Source organism: Tenrec ecaudatus, chromosome 5 (genome assembly GCF_050624435.1).
Source record: "Tenrec ecaudatus isolate mTenEca1 chromosome 5, mTenEca1.hap1, whole genome shotgun sequence".
In the NCBI taxonomy this organism is placed as follows: Eukaryota; Metazoa; Chordata; class Mammalia; order Afrosoricida; family Tenrecidae; genus Tenrec; species Tenrec ecaudatus.
The window spans coordinates 48,531,128-48,556,099 of NC_134534.1; the positions used below are offsets into that span (position 1 = coordinate 48,531,128).

Here is a 24,972-nt window from a genome sequence, read left to right on the forward strand (position 1 = left end):
CAGCCTATGTGATCGAGTGATCCCGAAGGGATCAGTTACCAGGCATCAAAGAACAAAAAATCATATCATTGACTGCACACCTCCATGATAGGATTGCTGAAGACAAATGGGTGCATAAGCAAATGTGGTGAAGAAAGCTGATGGTGCCCGGCTATCAAAAGAGATAGTGTCTGGGGTCTTAAAGGCTTGAAGGTGAACAAGTGGCCATCAAGCTCAGAAGCAAAAAAGCCCACATGGAAGAAGCACACTGGCCAGTGCGATCACGAGGTGCCAAGGGACCAGGTATAAGGCATCATGAAAAAAAAATGATATATGTATGTGTATGTATATATATATGTGTGTGTGTGTATATATATACCATATTAAATGAAGGGGGAAGTGCAGAGTGGAGACCCAAGGCCCAAGTGTCGGCCAGTGGAGATCCCCTCATAGAGGGGTTTAGGAGAGGAGATGGGTTAATTAGGTAGTACCGATGAAGAACACAGCTTTCCCCCAGATCCTGGATGCTTCCTCCCCCCAACTACCATGATCCGAATTCTACCTTGCAGGGTTGGAATAGGGCAGAGGCTGTACACTGGTACATATGAGGGCTGGAAGCACAGGGAATCCAGGGTGGATGATACTTTCAGGACCAAGGGTGTGAGGGGCGATGCTGGGAGAGTGTAGGGTGAGTGGGTTGGAAAGGGGGAACTGATTACAAGGATCCACATGTGACCTCTTCCCTGGGAGAGGGACAGCAGAGAAGGGGGGAAAGGGCGACTCCGGATGGGGAAAGATATGACAAAATAACGATGTATAAATTACCAAGGGCACATGAGGGAGGGGGGAGAGGGGAGGGAGGGAAAAAAAAAAGAGGACCTGATGCAAAGGGCTTAAGTGGAGAGCAAATGCTTTGAGAATGATTGGGGCAGGGAATGTATGGATGTGCTTTATACAATTGATGTATGTATATGTATGGATTGTGATAAGAGTTGTATGAGTCCCTAATAAAATGTAAAAAAAGAAAAGAGGAGAAAAAATGATTAGGGCAAAGACTGTACAGATGTGCTTTATACAATTGATGTATGTATATGTATGGACTGTGATAAGAGTTGTATGAGCCCCTAATAAAGTGTTAAAAAAAACAATATAAAAAAAAGAAGGTCTCACAATCAGCCTGGCACACAACACACAATCGATATGTGTTTGTTAATTAAAAGTTTATTAGGCTTGAAAATAGAAAACGATTAGAGGCTGCTTGGGTCATTTCCATTCACTGACTTTTTTCTTCACCAAGCATGAATACCAACGTGGACCTAGGATCCTTTGGTCTTCCTGATCAGGCCTTCCATTGTGTCCCACTGTTCCTTGGTTACCTAACACAAAACGAAAATGTCAATTGAATGTGGTTCCCACGTGTTTTAAAGCTTACTGTCCTAGCTGCCATTATTATATACACAAATGGTATTACCTTTCTCAGATTGTTGAATTCTCCCGCTATAAATACTTCTTCTCCACCGTCAAATCTAATAGCCTAAAGAAAATATTTTAAATTTTAAATATTTAAAAAATAATAATAGTGATTTAAATAAAGATCATTTATCAGTGTTTCGTGATGAATGAGAAAACTCCTCGACACTTCCAGAGTCCAAATAAATGTTAAAGGGAGAACTAATTATTAAACCTGAGTTGATTTATTTCTCTTTAGAATATTTTTTCCTATCTTCCACACTCAGTTCTACCAAGCCTTTAATACTGCCTTAAGGGCATGTCCACTAGGGAAATTTGTACGAAATAAAAGTAATGTAATTAATTTAACTTGTAAATAAATTCATTCCATGGCCTAAACAATATATATATATATTTCTGTATTATACACAGATACGTATTTTATTTTTTAAATACTTTTATTGGGGGCTATTATATCTCATCACGATCCATACATTCATCCAGTGTGTCAAGCACATTTGCACATATGCTGCCATCATCATTTTCAAAGCATGCTCTTTCCATTTCATCCCCTGATATCAGCTCCCCATTTCTTCCCCTACCCTCCCCCGCCCACCCTCATTCCCTCTCACTCCCTCACAAACCCTTGATAAGTTATAGATTATTATTTGCATATTTTACATCGTCCTCCATTGCCCTTCACCACTTTTCAATTGTTCATCCTCCTTGGGGGGAAGAGGGGTTAAATATTGATCCTTGTGATTGATTCCCACTTTTTCCCCCCACCCTCCCCTAATCCTCCTGGTACCTCTACTCTCCTTGTTGGCCCTGAGGGGTTTATCTATCCTGGATTCCCTGTGTTGCAGGCTCTTCAGATAAATATTTTAAATCATACATTCATTGAGCATTTTAAGACTAGTTCAACTTGCCCCCAATCTCCAGCCTGTCCCCCCCAAATGCAAGAAAAATAACAACACTCACTGCTCCATTAATCCAAGAGGCATAATCACTACAAAGGAAGGCAGCAAGGTTCGCCAGCTCCTCCACAGTTCCTAGCCGGCCACAGGGAATTCTGTCGATCATGGTGTGCTCAAATGCTCCAGTTGGGTCAAGGCGACTAAAGGCACCCTAAAGATGAAGCAATCACAAAAAAATAAATAAATAAAAAGTACATTTGCATTGTTTAAAGCAATACTCTTCCTACTTAAGAAATGGATCTACAATAACTATAATAGTAAATAATATGGCTATTTACTGAGACCTTAACCCTGGTAACACATTTTTGCAAATCCCCCTTTCATAGCTTGACTAGGGGTAAGAGGGTTGTCTTCCCTAATGCCGGAAATTGCCTGTCCATGCCACAATAGTGGGATTGGAAAGAAATCAGGCACTAATTAGACACCTATGGGAAAGATCCAGAGCATGCCCAGACACAAGCCCCTGGGCCCAGGTGAGCAGTCCACCTGGGCACACAGACTAGACGCAACCACATGATATCACACAGGTGGACCTAAACTTAACCAGTAAAATCAGCCAATTTCAGCCACGCCTCCCAGCCGGAGGGGTTACATACACAGACCGCAGCGTCCCCCACCCCCACCCCCACCCTCTCGTTGATGCTGCTATTGCTCAGGTGCTTCTTGCAGGCAGCGGTTGGGACTGTCTTCCTATGTGCACTTGCGGGCCGTCTGGAGAGTCCCCAGCTCTGTACGTGGGGACTTCACCCACCCCTTCTTGTAATCCAAGTGAGTTTTTATGAAGCCACATCATTGCTCTTCAGCACTTTACAGAGGTCTGTGCAGCAGATTTGCCCAATCAAATATGTCATTGATTTTCCTCACTGCTGCCTCTATGAGACTTGATTGTGGCTCCAAGCAGAATGAAATCCTTGACAACTTCAGTCTTATCTCCATGTATCACGATGCTGTCTATTAGTCCAATGGTGAGGATTTGAAATTAAATCGTAGTTCATATTGAGGGCTGTATTTTATACTGAAATGTATTATTTCATATTGAAGACATTGATCTTCATCAGCAAGTGCTTCAAATACTCCTCAATTTCAGCAAGGAAGGCTGTGTATTCTGCATTTCATAGGTTACTAGTAGTTTTTCCCCTGATGCTGATGCCACACATTCTTTTCACCCAGTCCGGCTTCTCAGATTACTTGCTCAGTGTACAGATTCAATACATATGGTGAAAAGATACAACCCCGATGTACCTCTTCCCTAATTTCAATCCATGCAACATTCCCTTGTTCTGTTCATACAACTAACTGCCTCTGGTTCCAAATATAGGTTTGGCATAAGCACAATAATGGGTTCTGGAATTCTCAGTCTTCTCAAATTTATCCATGGTTTGTCATAACCCACACAGTTGTAGCCTTGGAAAAATTAGTAAAACAGAGGCAAACATCTTTTTGTTATTCTCTGTTTTCCATCTAACATCAGCAATGAAGCCGAGGTGACAATTTTTCTCAACAGCATGGGACTGAGACAGAATAAGTATCCTCTGTGCTCCTGGACAGACCACCTTGTCTCCCTGACACGTGTAATGCAAGGGGGCAAACAATAGCAGCCTTAATCTGGAGAGTCTCTCTATGGTTTGTTTTTTAATCTCTCTAAAACCAAAAACTAGTGATTTTTGTATGTCATATCTCAACTAATACGCATAAACCCTTTGATGTCAAGTACATTGTCTCGATTTTTTTCTCACTATCTCTGCACACAGTAAGTGTGTCATCCTCGATATTGCCAGAAACGAATTGCTTTTGAGTAGATTCCAACCCCTGGCAAGCATGTGTGTGTGCCAGAGTCCAACTGTTCTCTGTCAGGCTTTCCAATGACTGTTTTGTAGAAGTTGCCTTTCTTCTGTACTTTTGGATGCATTTCAGACTCCAAACCTTTGGTCGACACCCGAATGCACTGACCATTCACACCCCCACTCAAGGACTTCCTCTGAACAGCACTTCTGGGACTATGTTACTCGTTTCAGATCGTGCTTAGTACAGTGCCATCCTATATCGTGATGCATGCATAATACATACATGTCTAAATGTTTCTGGAGTATATTATTGAAGTGTCAGACAAAAAAGATGTTCAACTAATTTTCAATCAGTAATTTTTCTTTCCATTTTCTACTACTCCACTCAATAAACGAAGACAGCCTTTTCCCTGTTCATGTATAACCCCTCAGTCATACTTATTGCCTAAAACCCAATTGTCCCTTGTTTATCTAACTTCGGCTGAGACTTCATAGCTATATCTCAGTCTGGATCATACATTCTCGCTCTTCAGGAAATCACAAGAAAGTGGAAAGGAAAGTTGTCTGCGGAAACGTGCGAGAAGAGAGTACCTGTGAACCTTCTGAGCAACACTGGCAAAAGCATTCATGATAATTATGCGTTGTGATAACGATCTGTACAGATTATTGATTAGAGCAGAAATGGATGCCAGCAGAAGGGTTTTAATCAGACAGAAGTGGGAGTTAGATGACAGATGTGATTGTGAGTTTCAAAGCGAAAAGGCACAGACAGGAGCCAAAGAAAATCTACCAATAACAAGACCAAACCTGTATAAGTTTTGAAACTCTATCTTGGGGGGGAGGGGGGAGGGAAAGAATGCCAATCAAAGTAAGGCTTTATAGTATGATAAAAATTAAATATCAAACAATAACAGATCACTGAATCAGACTGGACAAAATGATGTCAACAAATACCCCAGAAAACTACGATATTGAAATCAACCTTATTAAGAAGCGGCAGCACTCGCCTGCAGAGCCCCCGGCTGTCTGGACTCCTGTGGCGCAGTGACAGTGGCGCCGTGACCGTGGCGGCGTGACCGGGGCGCCGTGACCGTGGCGCCGTGACCGTGGAGGCGTGACTGTGGAGGCGTGACTGTGGAGGTGTGACCGTGGCGCCGTGACCGTGGAGGCGTGACTGTGGAGGCGTGACTGTGGAGGTGTGACTGTGGCGCCGTGACTGTGGCGCCGTGACTGTGGCGCCGTGACTGTGGCGCCGTGACTGTGGAGGTGTGACTGTGGCGCCGTGACTGTGGCGCCGTGACTGTGGAGGCGTGACTGTGGAGGTGTGACTGTGGCGCCGTGACTGTGGAGGCGTGACTGTGGAGGTGTGACTGTGGAGGCGTGACTGTGGAGGCGTGACTGTGGCGCCGTGACTGTGGCGCCGTGACTGTGGCGCCGTGACTGTGGCGCCGTGACTGTGGAGGCGTGACTGTGGAGGTGTGACTGTGGCGCCGTGACTGTGGCGCCGTGACTGTGGAGGCGTGACTGTGGCGCCGTGACCGTGGCGCCGTGACCGTGGCGCCGTGACTGTGGAGGCGTGATTGTGGAGGCGTGACTGTGGCGCCGTGACTGTGGAGGCGTGACCGTGGCGCCGTGACCGTGGCGCCGTGACCGTGGCGCCGTGACCGTGGCGCCGTGACCGTGGAGGCGTGACCGTGGAGGCGTGACTGTGGCGCCGTGACCGTGGCGCCGTGACCGTGGAGGCGTGACCGTGGAGGCGTGACCGTGGAGGCGTGACCGGGGCGCCGTGACCGTGGCGCCGTGACCGTGGCGCCGTGACCGTGGAGGCGTGACTGTGGAGGTGTGACTGTGGCGCCGTGACCGTGGAGGCGTGACTGTGGCGGCGTGACTGTGGAGGCGTGACTGTGGAGGCGTGACCGTGGCGCCGTGACCATGGCGCCGTGACCGTGGAGGCGTGACTGTGGCGGCGTGACTGTGGAGGCGTGACTGTGGAGGCGTGACTGTGGAGGCGTGACCGTGGAGGCGTGACCGGGGCGCCGTGACCGTGGCGCCGTGACCGTGGCGCTGTGACCGTGGAGGCGTGACCGTGGAGGCGTGACCGTGGCGCCGTGACTGTGGCGCCGTGACTGGCGCCGTGACCGGGGCGCCGTGACTGTGGAGGCGTGACTGTGGAGGCGTGACTGTGGAGGCGTGACTGTGGCGCCGTGACTGTGGCGCCGTGACTGTGGCTCCGTGACTGTGGAGGCGTGACTGTGGAGGCGTGACTGTGGAGGCGTGACCGTGGATGCGTGACCGTGGAGGCGTGACTGGCGCCGTGACTGTGGCTCCGTGACCGTGGCGCCGTGACTGTGGAGGTGTGACTGTGGAGGCGTGACTGTGGAGGCGTGACTGTGGCACTGTGACTGTGGAGGCGTGACTGTGGCGGCGTGACTGTGGCGGCGTGACTGTGGCGCCGTGACTGGAGCGTGACTGTGGTGGTGTGACTGCGGCGGCGTGACTGTGGAGGCGTGACTGTGGCGGCGTGACTGTGGCGGCGTGACTGTGGCGCCGTGACTGGAGCGTGACTGTGGTGGTGTGACTGCGGCGGCGTGACTGTGGTGGTGTGACACTGGAGTCTCTGCTACAGCCACAGGTACTTCAAAGACCAGCCGGGCGCCCCGCGGTGCAGAATATTCTGTGGAGTTTGCAGGCAAAGACAGGTTGAGAAGAACCTAGAGCTCTGCTTTGGACGCAACTGGCTGGTGAAAACCGTACTAGTAGCAGCGTAACCCTACCTGGTGCACGGCCAGAAGGAGTCCCTCAAGTTGGCAGACTAGCTAGGTGAGCCCTGCCTCCAAGAGGAAGTTCATCTTAAAGATGTGGTTGGGGTGAACTTGTAGGGCATCCTTTGCTGATGTGGTATACTTTAAAATAGATGAACCAGCTGTAAACATCCATTAGTAATTGGAATCTGGAACATGCAATTATGAATAGGAAAACGGGAAGTCATCGAAAATGAAATGGAATGCATAAAGAGCGATATTCCAGCCATTAATGCACTGAAATTGACCGGATTACGTTGGGTAAATATGCTGAAAAAAGCCGTTTGTTAGATTGGGATCTCTAAAGGAGCAAAAGCAGCGACACCTATATGAATGGTCGTGCTGTTGTCAGGTGCTGCGGGGTCGATCCAGACTCACACCGGCCCTATGTCCACCAGAAACCAAACACTCCCTGGCCCTGCACCAGCTTCGCAGGTGTTGCTTGTGTGAGCTCATGGTCACTGCCACTGTATCAATCTGTCTCATGGAAGGTCTTCTTTCTTTTTTCTGTCCTCAACTTTGCCAAGCATGATATCCCCTGATGACATTTCCAAAGTATATGAGATGACAATTTTGCCACCCTCACTGCCGGGGAGCATTCTAGCTATATTTCCAAGACAAATATGTTCTTTTTATTTTGGCGATGTGATATATTTAATAATTGTTGCCAAAAGCACAACAAAGGTATCGACTCTATTTCAGTCTTCCTTATTCATTATGTAGCTTTCACATGCATATTAGGTGATTGAAAATATCAGGCTTAAGTTGGGGACACCTTAGAACCAGAACCAGGCTGCAGTACGCTGAGTCCACTTTCAAGCAGTGCCTACATATGGGGCAGAACCATCTGTAAACCAGAGACCCACTTTTTCTTGCTTAGCCAAATGGTAATAAGGAACTACCAATGGGGTTATGGGTGTGAACTGAGAGATGAAAGGTAATATAACTGGAGTGGAGAACATGGGCATTTGGGTCACTTACTTATAAATCTAATGTGTGCCTACCAGTCCTGCTCAAGACCAGTCTTATATACATTACTTCTACTTAATGATACAGTGCTGCTATGCATGACTGACTTTTTGGGGTGGGGAGGGGTCATGTCAGATAACACTCAGTTCATGATGGGCAACTCGGGCCACATGGAAATTTAGTGGCCCATGATAAAGCATTTAGTCTCTACTAAGGCTCAGTCACAAGTCAACATCTGCTTCTCAAAGGTAGAGGAGTTACCTACAAAGACTGCCAGGGATTTGCTCTACAATCCAATGGGTGACTGCTGCGTCACCAGTTGGAATCTGTGCAAGACGCCAAATAGCATTGCTGCCTGCTACTAACACTTCAAGTACCATTGATTGGATCTGCTGGGCCAAGCGGCAGAGTAGCTTGCACGCAACCTGAACCTACCTTCCAAACCACTGAGAATCACAGTCTAGCCAAGTTGACTTATAACACGAACTAGCACAGACCTCTCTGAGATGTTAAAGAGCAAACATACCACCTTGAAGAACTAGGCCCAAGCCACAGTGTTTTTAATCCACTCATGTAAAAGCTAGGCAATAAATCAGAATGATGACAATTAATGCACTAGAACGATGATTTTGGTGAATATTAAATATTCCTTTATTGCCTGAAAAATAAGCAAATCTGTGGTAGAAATGGATGTAAATGCTCTCAGAACAAAAAGGATATCAAGATTTCATTGTATGTAATTAGGAGAGGCCAGGCCTTAGAGAAGGGCCCCCTGCTTGCTAAAGAAGAGGTGAAGTGAAAAAGAGGATGTTCAGTAAGACGGACTGGCAACAATGGCTACAATGGCCTCACGCATAGCAACACTTGTGAGGATGGCACTGTTTCATTCTGTTGTACACAGGTTAAGTTCACTATGGGTTGGAAATAACTCAACAGAACCTAACAACACTAACAAGAAGTAGTTCCTGCCCATCTCTATGTTTCTTATATCAGAAACCCGTAAAACCCTCTTCCCTCCACCATCTCTCTAAACCTAGTTAATTCCTGGCAAGTCCCCCACAAAGCAACAAGAATTTATATAAACACATCAATGCAAAATATGAATATGGAACTCTGAATCAACCTATTTCTTTTTTTTTCCTTTTTAAAATTCTATTGAGGGCTCATAGAACTCTTATCACAATCCATCCATCCATCCATTTTGTCAAGCACATTTGTACATTTGTTGCCCTCATCATTCTCAAAACATTTGCTTTCTACTTGAGCCCTTGGTATCAGCTCCTCATTTTTTCTCTTCCCCTCCCACCCCCAAATCAACCTATTGCAATGCTGTCTTCCTTAATCATTCACAATGTGATAATAAACTAAAACTTACTTTGGTTTTTATAGGTCCTGGTTGAATTATGTTGAATCGCATTCCATATTTAGCCCATTCAGCTGCAAGAGATCTAAAAATTAAAGAAGATAACACAGACTTAAAATGATTATACCGTATGTTAAAACATAATAACCTAAGTCACTGCATGTGTTACACATGCCAGAGGCTATAACCCCAACAGGTAGGAACTACTATCATTCTATATTACACATGATACACATGGAGAAACTGATTTACACTGAGGTAAAAGCATTTGTTCAAGGACATATGGACCATAAGCTAAACTCAAGAAGTCTAGCATCAGAGTTTGTGCCTTCAACTACTGTGCTATAACATTAAAACCAAGTTCAACATATACATATATATATTTAAAGTCTTCATGAATTACTATAAAAAGGAGAAAGATTCATGCCCCTCCATGTTTTCAGTCCTGCATTTAGAAAATTATATGTAACTTTACTTATAACCTTATATACACCTATTTCATAACATCTGTCACCTTACAAGGGTTTTAATTGCAAAAGAGATGGATTGCAGAGATTTAGAATATTAATCACATCCATGTTAAACTAGCCTTTAGTACAATCGGTGAACTAAGCACGAAAGGAAATGGGAATATAATTTTGCTAAACACACCAATGCAGAAATATGAACATAGAACCCTAAATCAATCTGCTTCAAAGACAATGCTGTTATTATTCATTTTCACTGTATCAGCTCCAGCTCGTGGCAGCCTTATGTATAACAGAACAAAGAACCGGCGAGTCTCATACCATCTTCATGATTGCACAGGTGCAGGAAGGTCAGAGTCCTTGATTGACAGTTCTAGTTTGTATTATCTAGACGTATCTTAGGAATCTAGATTGGCCTGTGTATTTATTTGTGTCTACATACTCTTTGGGTAACTTTTAAAGAGGACTGTGGTCGCTTGACAGAAGCATGTAATCTAAATGAAAGATAATGTGAAATTAAGAGAGAATTAGACACAAGGCTGTGGTAGTTAGATCCTTTGTGCCAACCTGGCCATAGGAACAGGTGGGATTAATAAGGTCACTGTTTTATTGGAGGGCAAAACGATAAATGGCTGTGCAAGGCTCACCCCCTTCTTGCTTGCTCTCTGGTGATCAGACCAGCATGCTGCTGCTTTAGCTAGTTCTCTGCCTCAACCTGTGTGCTACACCAACTGTGGGAAAACCAGCCCCTGGATCATGTATCGTGTTGCTAGAGCTTGAGCCTTCTTTGAGACCTGCTTCGCCACACTGCTGGTGCATACACCGCTTGAGCTTGAGGCTAGTGGATCCAATCACCTTCCATTGCTTAAGTTCAATATTTCCTCTGGCTCTGCTTCGGTAAACTCCCGAGCTATTGACTTGCTGACTCACTTGCTGTTTGCTGCCTGTGGGCAGACTGCCTGTCTTTCCCTGACTCATCTGTTTGCTTCCTTGACCTTGGATCTGGCAGACCACATGAGTTGAAGAACTTCCAGAGTATTAATTGTTCCACGAAGGTGAGTTGGACTGAGCCCTCTGTATTGCTGTGTGGACTAATTAGCTGTTAGATTCCTTTGTGCTATATAAACCTATCCATATATAGATATATATGTATATGCCTAACACAATGGCAAATGATAGACAATAAAGCCAGGCATAAACCTACTACCTAAATGTGCAATGTACTGTGAAGTTCCATTTAATTGCAATAGGTAGATCATTTGTAAAAAGGAAAGCCTTACCAGTTAAGGCAATTCACATTGGCCATAAAATAAAAAAGAAAAAGCAGTTGTTTGGAAAAATCACAATTCTTTCTTTTTGAAATCATTTTTTGGGGACTTGTACAATTCTTATCACAATCCACACTTCAATTGAATCAGGCATGCTTGTACATATGTTGCCTTCATTCATGCTAGACATTTATTTTCTATTGGGCCCTTGGTATCAGCTTTTTCCACTCCACCCCCCTTCCCTCCCCACGCCTCATAAACCCCTGATAGATTGTAGATTGTTATAGTTTGCATCTCTCACACTGACTGCTGTCTCCCTTCCCCCATGCTTTCTGTTGTTTTTCCCCCTGGAGAGGAGTATATAGTTATGTGTTGATCATTGCAATTGGTTCCCCCTTTCTCGCTTCTTCTCCCCCTCTCCGTCTGGTATCACTATTCCCACCCCTGTTCCTGGATTTTGTGTGTCATGAGCTCCTATCTCTTATCTATACCTGAGTACATGTTCTGGTCTAGTCTGAATTGAAACGCAGCACTGGGGTCATGGTAGTGGGGGGTGAGGAAGCCTCAAGGAACCAGAGGAATATAGTGTGTTTCATGGATACTTTACTGCACCCTGGTGACTCATCCCTTTCCTGTGGCCCCTCTATGGGAGGATTGTTCCACTGTCAGATGGGCTTTGGATCTCTGCTCCAGCCCCCCTGTTCTCAAAAATATGTTTTTGTTTGTTATGTGTCTGCTGATGCCTATTACCCGGTCCCTATGACTTCTCATGATCGCACAGGCGGTGTGCTTCTTCCTTGTGGACTGTTGCTTCTCTGCTGAATGGCAGCTTGCATAACTTAAAGCCTTTAAGACCCCAGATGCTATATCTTTTAATAACAGGGCACCATCGGCCTTCTTCACCACATTTGCTTATGCACCTGTTTTGTCTTCAGTGATTGTGTTGGGAGGGTGAACATCTCAGACTGCGGATTTTTTAGAACAGTGTTCTTGTATTGAGGGAGGCCCAAAGTCCACCCCCTACCTCAGTGTACCGCCATGTAAATATATTAATATGGGCCGATACCTCTATTTTTGTGGATTAATGTATTTACTTATGTACACTGCTATGTTTATACCTCTATGCATTGCTTTGCTTCCTTGGTCCTTTCTCTGTTTCCTTTTACCTTCCTCCTTCCCTGCTGTCACTCTCCCCTTATTTATTTCCGCCTCTTGGTACCTCCTCTGAGCTAGTTTGCTGTTGCTCCAACACCACCCTCCCTATCTCGGATCCCTATCTCCTCCTTGTTATTGACTCCCACACCCCAGTTGTTCCCCTGTCCATGGTGCAGCCTGCTCACCCCGTTCCCCCACTGCCCTCATCTCCCAGGTTTCCCCGGGACCGCTGGTCCCGCTGCTCTCTCCTTGGGCATGCCTCCCATGCCTATCCTATATAGGTAGGCACACCGACTATGACATAGCCCAAACTGATGTAAAAAATGAAAATAGTAAATAAATAACACGATTATTTCTGATACAAAGGTCAGAACATTTCTTTCTCAAATACTTTTATGAAGGGAATTGCATAATATCAATAATGTGATTAAGATACTGTACCCTTACAATAGATAAATAGGACACACTTTACAAACCTGTGAGATATCCATTAATATGGCCGGACTGCACCACTTCATTGGCTAATTCGGCAAAAGCAGTATGACAGTCAGTGGGGGGTAAGATACTGTTAGAAGTCAAATCAGCCCTGACTCTTGGAAACTTGATATATAAAAGACCAAAATGCTGCCTGTATCCTGACTTCTTGGAAGCATTCCAGGTGTGTTTCTTCTAATGTTAACTTGTTTGTTCTTCTGACAGTGTACAGTTTGTTCAATATTGTTCATTAACCCCAAATTCAAATGCATTAACTCTCCTTCTGCTTTCCCATATCGCAATCTAACTTACACATGCATGTGAGACGATTGAAAAAGGGTTTGGGTCAGGTGCATCTAGATCATCAAAATGACATCTTTGGTTTTGAGAATTTTAAAGAACCCTTCTGCAATCCGGTACTATCAATTAAACTAAATTAGTTGGGGGAGGGGTGCATGTTTTAAAAAGTGTTAAGTCACCACCCCAAACTAAATAACTGCCACCATATCAATTTCAATTCAGCAAAAGACCCACTCCTTATGGTTTCCAAGACTGTGAGTCTTTAAGATAGCAGAAAGTGTCATCTTCTTCCTCTAGAGTAACTGGTGGACTTGAACCACTGACCTTGAGGTGAGTATGTAATCTACTGCACTATCAAGACTCTTTCAGACAAAGACTTCATTTAAAAAATTGACAAGAGTTTATCACATACTTACCCAGCATGTACTTAGAGAAAAACTAGAACACTCACTGTTTTTTATGAGTCATAAAAGTTCTGACTCATAGCAACCCTATAGAAGAGAGAACAGAATGGCTCCTTTGGGCTTCTGAGACTTTAAACCTCTGTATGAGCAGACAGCCTCATCTTTCTCCTGCAGAGCAGCTAGAGGGTTTGAACTGCTGACCTTGCAGTTAGTAGCTCAATACACACCCCACTATTCTACCAGGGTTCCAGGGTATTTGCATTGAAAACTCACTTACTGCCAGAGAGTTGATGCTGACTCATAGCAACCTGATAGGACAGAGCAGAACGAGCCTTGTGGATTTCTGAGACTGTAGCTCTGTAAAGACAAGAGAATCCTGTCTTTCTCCCGTGGACCTGTTGGTGGACTATTGGCCATGTGGTTGACAGCCCCACACATGACCACTACACTACCAGTGAATCTGCTGGAAATTTACCAGGAAATAGTAACCTACTCATTAAAAAAAATTTTTATTGTGCTTTGAGTGAAAGTTTACAAAGCATAAACGTTTCCCATTTGACAGTCTGCACGTAGATTGTTCGTGACATTGGCTGCATTTTCCACAATGTGTCGACCCCCTCCCAGTTCTGCCCCAGGTTCTGACTCCTTCTACAGGGATTTTCTGCCCCTTCTTGCCTTCCACATTTTTGGTTTGTGGCAAATGTCCTTTTGCTGTCATATAATTGATTGTTTTAAAGTATGTATTCCTATCAGTTGTTTATATGTATTATTTAGATGAAAGGTAGCCTCAGGATGACTTCAGTGTCACATCAGATGGGTGTCTTATGGCCACACTCTTGGGAATTCCTCGGTTGTAATCAGATCAGTGAGTATGGGACGGTTGTGTGTGTGTGTGTGTGTGTGTGTGTCTGTGTCTGTGTGTGAATTTGATTGTCTGTACTATATTCTTTTCTCCACCCTTTATGAGACCCTCGGTTGTGATCCCAGGCAGACATTACTCACCTAAGCAGAATACTAAAATTGTCCTTTTGGAAGTATGTTATGCTTATTCATGTAGTTGTCCCCTGCCTACAGGCCTGGAAACTTCATCCCACAAGGTGTATGATTATGTTTTAGAAGTTTCCATGACTGTGCTTTGAATGCATTATTATCTTTATTAATTATGTAAAAGCTCCAAGTCCTCCGGACTTGGGGTGGGGCGGGGTAGGGGAGTAAGGAAGTGGTGTTAACAAACACAGGGACAAGGGAACAACATGGGACCCCAAAATGGTAGTGGGGGGAGTGGCAGGCCTGGTGGGGAATGATCAAGGGTAAGGTTGCGTAGAGAAGAGGTATACCTGCAGCCCAGGTGGGGACGGAGCATGGTAGTGGGGCAGGATGAAAGTCAAGGGAGATGGAGGAAGGAGCTGGGAGTCAAGGGGCATTTATGGAGGTCTAGACAAAGCCATGTACATACAAATATATATATGAGGATAGGGGAATAGATCTATGTGTCTATATTTATAGGTTTAGTATTAAGGTGGCGGAAGGACCTTGGGCCTCTACTCAAACACTCCCTCAATGCATGAATACTTTCTTTTATTAAATTGGAACTCTATGATGCTCACTCTCCCGACACAACTGCTGAAGCCAAAGTGGGTGAACAAGTAAATGTGGTGAAGAAAGCTGATGGTGCCCGGCTATCAAAAGAGATAGTGCCTGGGGTCTTAAAGGCTTGAAGATAAATAAGCGGCCATCTAGCTCAGAAGCAACAAAGCTCACATGGAAGAACACACCAACCTGTGTGATCGCGTGGTCGCGAAGGGATCAGTTATCAAGCATCAAAGAACAAAAAAATCATATCATTGGCTGCATACCTCCATGATACGATCGCCAAAGACAAACGGGTGCATAAGCAAATGTGGCGAAAAAAGCAGATGGTGCCCGGCTATCAAAAGAGATAGTGTCTGGGGTCTTAAAGGCTTGAAGGTGAACAAGCGGCCATCTAGCTCAGAAGCAATAAAGCCCACATGGAAGAAGCACACCGGCCAGTGCGATCATGAGGTGCCAAAGGGACCAGATATAAGGCATCGTGCAAATATATATATATATATATATATACATGTGTGTATATATGTATATGTATGTATGTATGTGTGTGTGTGTGTCTGTGTCTGTGTGTATATATATATACACACACACACCAAAGTGAATGAAGGGGGAAGTGCAGAGTGGAGACCCAAAGCCCATTTGTCGGCCACTGGAGACCCCCTCATAGAGGGGTTTAGGAGAGGAGATGGGTCAGTCAGGGTGCGATGTAGTACCGAAGAAGAACACAGCTTTCCCCCAGATCCTGGATGCTTCCTCCCCCTAACTACCATGATCTGAATTCTACCTTGCAGGACTGGATAGGGCAGAGGTTGTACACTGGTGGATATGGGAGCTGGAGGCACAGGGAATCCAGAGTGGATGATACCTTCAGGACCAGGGGTGTGAGGGGCGATGCTGGGAGAGTGGAGGGTGAGTGGGTTAGAAAGGGGGAACCGATTACAAGGATCCACATGTGACCTCCTCCCTGGGAGATGGATGGCAGCGAAGGGGTGAAGGGAGACTCCAGATAGGGCAAGATATTACAAAATAACAATCTGTGGATTATCAAGGGTTCATGAGGGAGGGGGGAGGGGATAGCGGGGAAGGAGGGGGAAAAAAAGATGCAGAGGGCTTAAGTGGAGAGCAAATGCTTTGAGAGTGATTAGGGCAAAGAATGTACGGATGTGCTTTATACAATTGATGTATGTATATGTGTGGATTATGATAAGAATTGTATGAGCCCCTAATAAAATGTAAATAAAGAAAAAAAATTATGTAAAAGCTCAAGCCTCAACTTGCAAGATCGAAAGATTTTGTGGGAAAAATATTGAAAGATGCAGGAAGCATCCGAAGAAGTAGGAAGAATGCACAGAGGCAAGCACAGTACCAAAAGAAGTAGCCAGCATTCCACCGCTTCAGGAGGTAGCATCTGAGCAAGAACCCATGGTGCCGAAGAAGTTCAAACTGCCCCAAAGCATTGGCCAAAGCACAGCTCCAGCAACGGCTGGAAACATCAACTGATATGTGTCAGCAAGCGGGCGGGCACAGCACGGGAAGCCCTCACCAGCCAGCAGCTTCTGATCATATTGAGGCTTCTTTTGTTTTTCTCTTCTCGGTTTCTTTCTTTTTTTCATCCTAATCTTTATTATTCCTTTGTAAATGTGAGCTTCTTTGGCTGCTCTAAATTATTGAAGCTGTAATGCTTTTATTTGGGTCATTTTTCATTATTGGGATGTGCATTCATTGCTATAAATTGACCTCTGAGCACGGCTTTTTCTGAGTCTTGGTTATTTCAAGGAATTGCACATTTTTGTCTTTGATTTTCTTTATCACCCAGTGTTTTTGTTTTGTTTTGGCCTGTTCAGATCTGCCTACAAATTCTCTGAAAGACATGCTTGGGTGCAGAGCTTGTTTATGACGTCAGGATTGCCTGTGTGTTTCTTCTTTCCACCATGATCAGGCTTCTAATGCAGGTGAGTTTGTGTGATTTTTTATTCAGGAGTTAATAAGCTAAATATATGCTAGTGCTTTCTGTTTGAACACTATTACAGGTACAGAAATATAAAACAGAAACAACTAAAAGTTGGTGAACTGCTAGTCCTGTGATAGAGAAATATATGATTTGTCGTTCTCTTTAACCCAGTACTGTTCTATTCAGTTTCTAATTAAAAATTTTCTGTTCTTGCTCTTCCTGCAAGTGATTTCAAATTTTATAGCAATGTGTCTCTGAAGCATAAAGGTGTTAGTATGTTTATGCATTTGTTGCATGTTTATTTGCTGCATGTTGATTTCTGTTTGGTTTGCTATATCTGACTAAGCTGGTCATGGGTCTGGCCACGCTGGAGCTCTTGTCACCTGTCTCTTGGTGAAAGGAGCAGGGACTGGTGCAAGTCGGAGGCTGTAACTGGTACTGTTGGTGAGGTCGTATGTCTGGCTACTCACCAGCTCATGCGTGCAGAGAGCGGCCTCACAAGGTGTCGGGTAAAATGCTGGATGTGTACATTGCTGGTTGCCAAGTAGACAGTAAGGAGATTCCCCAGATTGGCAGTCAGGTATGGAAATTCCCACCAACAATCCCTGGTAGGAAGGACTGTGCTTCAGTAGTCAAAGAGGACGCAAGTCCTAGTGATGTGGTACAGCTATGGTAGGGAAAGCCTCCTAGGAAAGCATATCTCTGTCCACTACAACCCAACACGGAGGAAGGTGTGCTTCCAGTCCTTGGGCCCCCAGCACAAGTGGGACAAGGAGTAGGCCCATGTTGTTCGGTGGGTCACAGGCATAGATTATGGGGGATAGGAGCAGACATCTACAGCGTGTAGACCCCTGATGCCAGTGGCTAGATGGAGCAGCAGTGCTGCCAGGCCATAGTGTAAGAAGTTGGGCATGGGAGCATGCTCTACCATTTTGCAGACGCCCAGCTCTGGAAGCTATGTACAAGGCAGGTGTCACCAGTTTGTGGGTCCCTGGCATAAGTGGCTGAGTGAGGAGGTGGGTGCCCTGAGTCTATAGGTGCCCAGCTCAGGGTAGGGTGATAACGTTTGCGGTGGGGAAGTCTAGAAGGGGTCCTGCAAGCACACAGACCTCCAGCACAGCAGATGAGGTGACGCACTTAATGTTCACAGGTGGGGATATCCCTGCCTGGCTCTTGAGGTGGGAACGGAGTCCCTGCTGCTAGACTGTACCAGGCAATTGGGGGTTTCAACTACGGGCAGTGTTTGCTTTGTCTCTATGTGGACGTGCTTTGTGGACTCATGGGCTAGCGTGCTTCAGATCCCAAATTCTCTGTGTCCACACAGTTTCTGCATAATCTCTCCTTCCATTTGACCTTTGACCCAGCTCTTCAGCCTCGCCTTCCGTGACCAGGTTTCCAAAGTTGTTGGTTTCATTTGTTTGCTCAGCTTTTTTTTAAAAGAAGGTTCTTCGTACAAGGTGTCTAACAACACCAACTTCTTACTACCCGTTATTAACCTCTTTTCTTAACAAAATCACTGAGAAATCCAAAACTCACATAATCCTGGGGAAAAAACCTGAGTATTCTACTCAGGGAAACTGCCTAGAAGGAAATCCATCCTAACCCTTCTTCAAGGTGCACTGGATGAATGTAATCAATGTTAGCACGGTCCTGTGAAACCAGTTCAGAATCTGAAGAACTGTGCCATGAGGAGGGCTCAGGAAGTTCATGGAAAAACTACACGAAAAGATAATGATATTTTTCCCTTGGCCTTTTGAATAATAACCACAAGATCGGTGGTTCAAATTCACCAGTTGCCACCCAGGAGAAAGATGAGGCTGTCTTTTACAAATGCAGAAACCCTATACAGGGTCACTAGGAGTCATAATCAACCTGGCGGCAGCGAGTTTGGCCAAGCAACATGGAATGCATCGCGTACAGTTTAATTTACTATGCACAACACACTCTGTGTGCGTTAGTCATTTGTGGTGCTCTTTCCATTAATGTTTCTCTGTGTGTGTGTGTACTTACTCCATGCCGACACTCCGTAAGTGTGGATCACACTCAAATAAAAAGTCAGTCCCTGTCTCGAGGGAGGTCAGCTTGGTTTCATAATAAATGAGTTACCGAACTGGGTAGTATTCATTGAGCCTCGGCTGCTTGAAGTGAGGGGCACCCAGGCTACAGGGAGTAAGAGAGAAGACTCCCTGAAGAGCTGTCAGTTGATCTGGCATTTGAAAAAGGATTAGCAGTGTCGTGAACTTAATGATGTACTACACAAAATTCTACTGCCTTCAATTTAGAATACCCAACACTGGACACCATTTATTAATTAGTATACTTATATCCTCAGTAGACTGGATGAAGTAAATCCTTATGAGTGCACAGGAATGACTAATTATGTCTTATGAAATGAGAGAAAACATCTGAGAGGAGGTGATGTAATGAGAGACGTGGTGGTATGCAACATACCAAAAACAAATTCTAACAGTAATGTAGCCCAGAAACAGAGGGTGAAATTACATGGCAGGTGAATGACATATATGGTAATTAAACAAAAATTAAGGGATAGTCATCATGGGTAGAAAGGTGGGAGACTGTGAGCACTGGGAAGGTTGAAGCCTGGTCTATTTCCATTACCTCACTGGGCACACATAACACACTCACTCAACAAATATGGATCTATTGAATTGGTTACGACTAAGCAAATGACTAGAAAGAAAGGCCAGAAACAAGACTACTGACAGCACCATACTGCATTTTGATTTTAATTTCAGAGGATAATAGAAAATACTCTAAGATTTTTTTTTAGCTAGAGAGTATCATCATGAGATATATGCTTTTAGAAAGATAATTCTGGTAGGTATGTGAATAATAAAAGAAGGAAGGCAGAGACTGGCAGTAGTGAAATATAGGAGAGCATTATCGCAGTAAGCCAGGCAAGCAATGAGGAGACTCTATATCACAGGCAAGAGGCAAGCCAGGAGGGAACCACTTTAAAAAGCAATCATAGATGCTTTAATAAAAATTTTTTTAAGGCTACTAGGCCTGACAAGTGGTCACAGTTCTAAATCTTGCCAATCTTATACAACAGGCACAAAATGAACACAAAGGCATGTTTCCAGGTCAGGTGTAGTACAAATCCTGACTCAAGGAGAGCAATAATACAATAGCTACAGTCTGGAGTCGTCTTATCATCTGACTTAAAGAAACAAACACAAAAACTATTGGAGAGCAGAGCTTTTTAGAATATTTCTATCATAGTAGAAAGTTCGATCAGTCCACACCCCACTGCCATCAAGTCGATTGGGACTAATGTTGATCCCACAGGAGAAAGGAGGACTGTCCTCTTTGGGTGTCTGCGGTTATACATCTTTACAGGAGCAGAAAGCCTCGTCTTTCTTCCACAGAGCACTTGGTGAGTTCGAACTGCAGACTGGCTGCTAACAGTTACCACTATGCCACCAGATGGCCAAATTCTATAAACACAGCGCACTTTCCCAGGACACAGAATAGGCCTGGGGAATCTGCATCAGTCTTGACTCCCCTCTCTTCTGGGGGAGACAAAGAATGCGCTTTCAGGGCAAGGTTGCGGCAGTCCTACTCACTTGCACAGGGCCTCTACTCCTGCTTTGGCAGAAGCACTTGGTGCTACGAAGCCTGATCCTGTCTCGGCGTAGATGGTTGTAATAGCTAGAAATGCTGCCCCTGAAAAGTTGAAAAGAATAGTTGAGTAACAATACAACCGGATCAACACACATCAGGAAAACACTGTTCACCCAAATGGGATCTGCTTCCTACAGGTATACCAAAACCGACAGCATTTTTAGAAAACATAAGCTAGTCCTTAATTAAAGGGAAATCAACCTGGTAAAGTTGCTACATCTTGGTGCTAATCCTGCTGACACTCAGGCTGAAGCACCCTATGCTCACTTAGAATTCTATCCCTAACCTACTGCCATCAAGTCAAGTCCAACTCATCGTGACACCCTAGATAGGGATCCCAGGACTGGAAATCTTTACAAGAGTAGACAGCCTCATCTTTCTCCCACATAGGGACTGGTGGCTTTGAACCTCTATTCTTACAATTACCATCCCAATGCCTAATGCACACTGCCATCAGGGCTCCTTGGGAAGTGTAGGGTAGTCCAAACTAAAGGTTGTTCCACAGTCAATGAAATAAATCTTTGAAATAAGCCTTCAAATGATCCAGATATTTCGCAAGTAGCAGCTTGAAAAAATAAACTTAACATACTACAAAGGAAAATAATGTTTTAATACCCTTAATATAACATTCAGAGATTATAACAAAAAATTACTAGACGTTGAAAGTGCCCAACACATAACCAGATGAAAAATCAGTTAATAGAGATCCTGAAATGACGAGTATAGAATTAGTGATAAAAACCTTTAAAATCATATGATAAAGATGATAAAACATTTTAAGTAAAAAAAATATATAAGAGAGAAATGGAAAATATAAAAATAGAACCAAATTAAACTGTATAACTGAACAATGTAATCTGAAATAAAATATTAAATACATGAGTTTATCTATGGAAAAAATATTAAAGTCCCATGAATTTGATGACACAGTAATAAAAAAAACTCCCCTAATGAAAGACAGAGGCAAAAATGGAATCAGCTTCTCAGTAATCTGTAATGGTATCAAGAGTTCTGACACCTGAGTAATTGAAATCCCAGAAGAAAGAAGACAAAAACAAAATCTACTTGGAGGATACTTGGAGAAATAAAGAGTGAATTTTTTCAGATGTAGTCAAAACTATAACCTAGTCAGAGATCAAAAGATGTGTTGCATTAGGTAAATATGCTGCACAAGACCTCTTTAGAGTACTGAAGAGCAAGGATGTTACTTTCAGGACTAGGATACCCTGACCCAAACAGTAATATTATTCATTTGCCTCATACACATGTGAAAGTTGGAAATTGAATAAGAAAGACAAAAAAAATCAGTGCATTAAAAAAATCATAGCATTGTGAATGAGGGGGAGTGCAGAGTGGGGACCCAGGGCCCATCTGTAGGAAATTGGACATCCCTTGCAGAAGGGCTGTGGGGAGGAGAAGAGTCAGTCAGGGTGCAGTGTAGCAATGAAGAAACATACAATTTTCATCTGGTTCTTGAACGCTTCCTCCCCACCACGACCATGACCCCAATTCTACCTTACAAATCCGGCTGGACCAGAGGATGTACTCTGGCACCAATAGGAATTAGAAACACACGGAATCCAGAACAGATGAAACCCTTTGGACCAGTGGTGAGAGTGGAGATACTGGGAGGGTGGAGGGAAGGTGAGGAAGAAAGGTGGAACAGATTACAAGGATCTACATATAACCTCCTCCCTGGCAGACGGACAGTGGAGAAGTGGGTTAAGGGAGACGTCAGATGGTGTAAGATATGACAAAATAATAATTTATAAATTATCAAGGGTCTATGAGGGAGGAGGGACTGGGGAGGGAGGGAAAAAATGAGGAGCTGATACCAAGGGCTCAAGTAGAAAGCAAATGTTTTGAGAATGATGATGGCAACATATGTATAAATGTGCTTGACACAATGGATGGATGTATAGATTGTGATAAGAGTTATACAAGCCCCAAACAAAATGATTTAAAAAAAGAATTATAGTGCTGGTGAAGAATATTGAAAGTATCATGGACTGATGAAAAGAAAGATCGATCTGTCGTGGAGGAAGTACGGCCAGCGTGCCTCTTAGATGTAAGGATGGCCTGCCTCCTCTTCTTACAGATTTTGGACATGCTTTTAAGATAGCTGGATCCCTGGAGAAGAATAGCACGCTTGGTAAAGTGGAGGGGCAGTGAAAAAGAGGAAAGTTTTCAGCAAGATGAATTGATGCAGAAACTGTAAAAATAGGCCCACGCCTAGAAACAATTATAAAGACCCTACAGGACCAGGCCGTGTTCCAATCTACGGTTGGGACTGTTTCAATGGCACCTAAAAACAACACAGAGCCAAGGAGTTGTACAAATCTCAAGCAGAATACACACAAAACTACGCCATGAGGTGGCAAGATCCAGTTGTTTAAAATCAGTGATAAAAAAAAAAACATCTTAAAGCAGTCAAGAGGGAAAAGAATGGTAACAAAGATTTTTTTCCCTTCAAAATTCAGTAACTTCTCATCAGAAACAATGCAACTAGAAGACAATGGAATATCATCATTAAAATGCTGAAGGGGAAATTTTGCCAACAACAATCTAGGCTCAATCTGATCCCACCACACCGAGGCAAAACACTAAGGGCGTAGAACAGAACAAGGGGAACAGAGCAACAAAGTCCCCAGGGAATACCAAAAATAGACTTTGGGGTCAGTGCTTGGCACTCCAACATACTCGATTGGAAAACACTCCTAAAGGCCAACAAATAGTCCTTGAACTAACTAAAAGCTTTTCTTTCTTGTTATTGTGTTTTGTTTTTGTCATTGGCTTGTTGTTGTTTTTTTGTTTTATTTGGTTACTTGGTTTTGCCCTGTCTTGTTTTTGTGCATGTTATTACATCTGCAGGTCTGTCTAAATAAGACAGGGTGGATGAACAATCTGGAGAAGAAAACAATGGACTGACAGTTCTGACAGTTCCGGGGGGACATGAGAGAGGGGGAGGTGGGGGGAAAGGAAGTAATGTTATCAAACACAGGGACAAGGGAACAACAAGTGATCCCAATCAGTGGTGAGGAGGGTGTAGGAGGCCTAATGGGCGTGACCAAGGGTAATGTAACCAAGTGGAATTATAGAAACACTAATGAAGGCTGAACATGATAGTGGGACAAGAGGAAAGTCAAATGAAATAGAAGAAAGAACTAGGAGGTAAAGGACATTTTAGAAGTCTAAATATCGGCATGTACTTATGTAAATACATTTATATATGAGGATGTGGAAATAAATCTATGTGCATATATGTATAGATTTAGTATTAAGGTAACAGATGGACATTGGGCCTCCACTCAAGTACTCCCTCAATGCAAGAATAATTTGTTCTATTAAACTGATATTCCATGATACTCACCTTCCCGACACAAATGCTGAAGACAAAGCAGGTGCATAAGCAAATGTGGTGAAGAAAGCTGATGGTACCTGGCTATCAAAAGATATAGGATCTGGGGTCTTAAAGACTTGAAGGTACACAAGAGGCCATCTAGCAACAAATCCCACATGGAAGAAGCACACCGGCCTACATGCTCATGAGGTGCCGAAGGAATCAGTTATCAGGCATCAAAGAACAAAAAAAATCATATCATTGTGTGTTCACCTCCCCTGATAAGATCACTGTAGACTAATGGTTGCATAACAAAATGTGGTGAAGAAAGCTGATGGTGCCGGGCTATCAAAAGATATAGCATCTGGAGTCTTAAAGACTTGAAGGTAAACAGGCGGCCACCTAGCTCAGAAGCAACAAATCCCTCATGGAAGAAGCACACTAGCCTGTGCAATCAAAAGGTGTCAAAGGGATCAGGTATCAGGGATCATCAGAACAAAAAAATCATATCATTGTGAAGGGGAAGGGGGGAGAGTGCGGAGAGGAAACCCAAAGCCCATTTGTAGGTCACTGGACATCCCCTTACAGAAGGGTCACGGGGAGTAGAAGAGCCAGTCAGGGTGCAGTGGAGCAATGATGAAACATACATGTTTTCTCTAGTTCCTAAATGCTTCCTTCCCCCCCCCCCACTATCATGATTCCAATTCTACTTTACAAATCTGGCTAGACCAGAGGATGTACACTGGTACAGATAGGAACTGAAAACACAGGGAATCCAGGGTGGATGATCCCTTCAGGACCAGTTGTGAGAGTGGCAATACCGGGAGCGTAGAGAGAGGGCGGAGTGGAAAGGGGGACCCGATCACAAGGATCTACATATAACCTCCTCTCTGGGGGACAGAAAATAGAAAAGTGGGTGAAGGGAGACGTCGGACAATGCAAGATATGACAAAATAATAATTTATAAATTATCAAGGGTTCATGAGGAAGAGGGGAGGCAGGAGGGAGGGGGAAAATGAGGAGCTGATGCCAGGGGCTTAAGTGGAGAGCAAATGT

At 44.1% G+C, this 24,972-nt stretch overlaps 1 protein-coding gene across 2 annotated transcripts in view; it reads right to left on the reverse strand.

Annotated features, from left to right (window-relative positions):
- Window positions 1-1,184: 1,184 nt before the first annotated feature.
- The window catches only part of DECR1 (2,4-dienoyl-CoA reductase 1), a 78,215-nt gene continuing 54,427 nt past the window's right edge, over window positions 1,185-24,972 (reverse strand). The window contains exons 6-10 of one of the 2 annotated variants that reach the window (XM_075550621.1): window positions 20,519-20,618; window positions 9,335-9,407; window positions 2,410-2,556; window positions 1,451-1,513; window positions 1,185-1,355 (exon numbers count right to left, since the gene is read on the reverse strand). In XM_075550621.1, the coding sequence (XP_075406736.1) occupies window positions 1,296-1,355; window positions 1,451-1,513; window positions 2,410-2,556; window positions 9,335-9,407; window positions 20,519-20,618 (443 nt within the window). In that variant the 3' untranslated portion in view covers window positions 1,185-1,295. The remainder of the gene's footprint in view (window positions 1,356-1,450; window positions 1,514-2,409; window positions 2,557-9,334; window positions 9,408-20,518; window positions 20,619-24,972) is intronic. The other variant, XM_075550620.1, reaches the window with a different exon arrangement.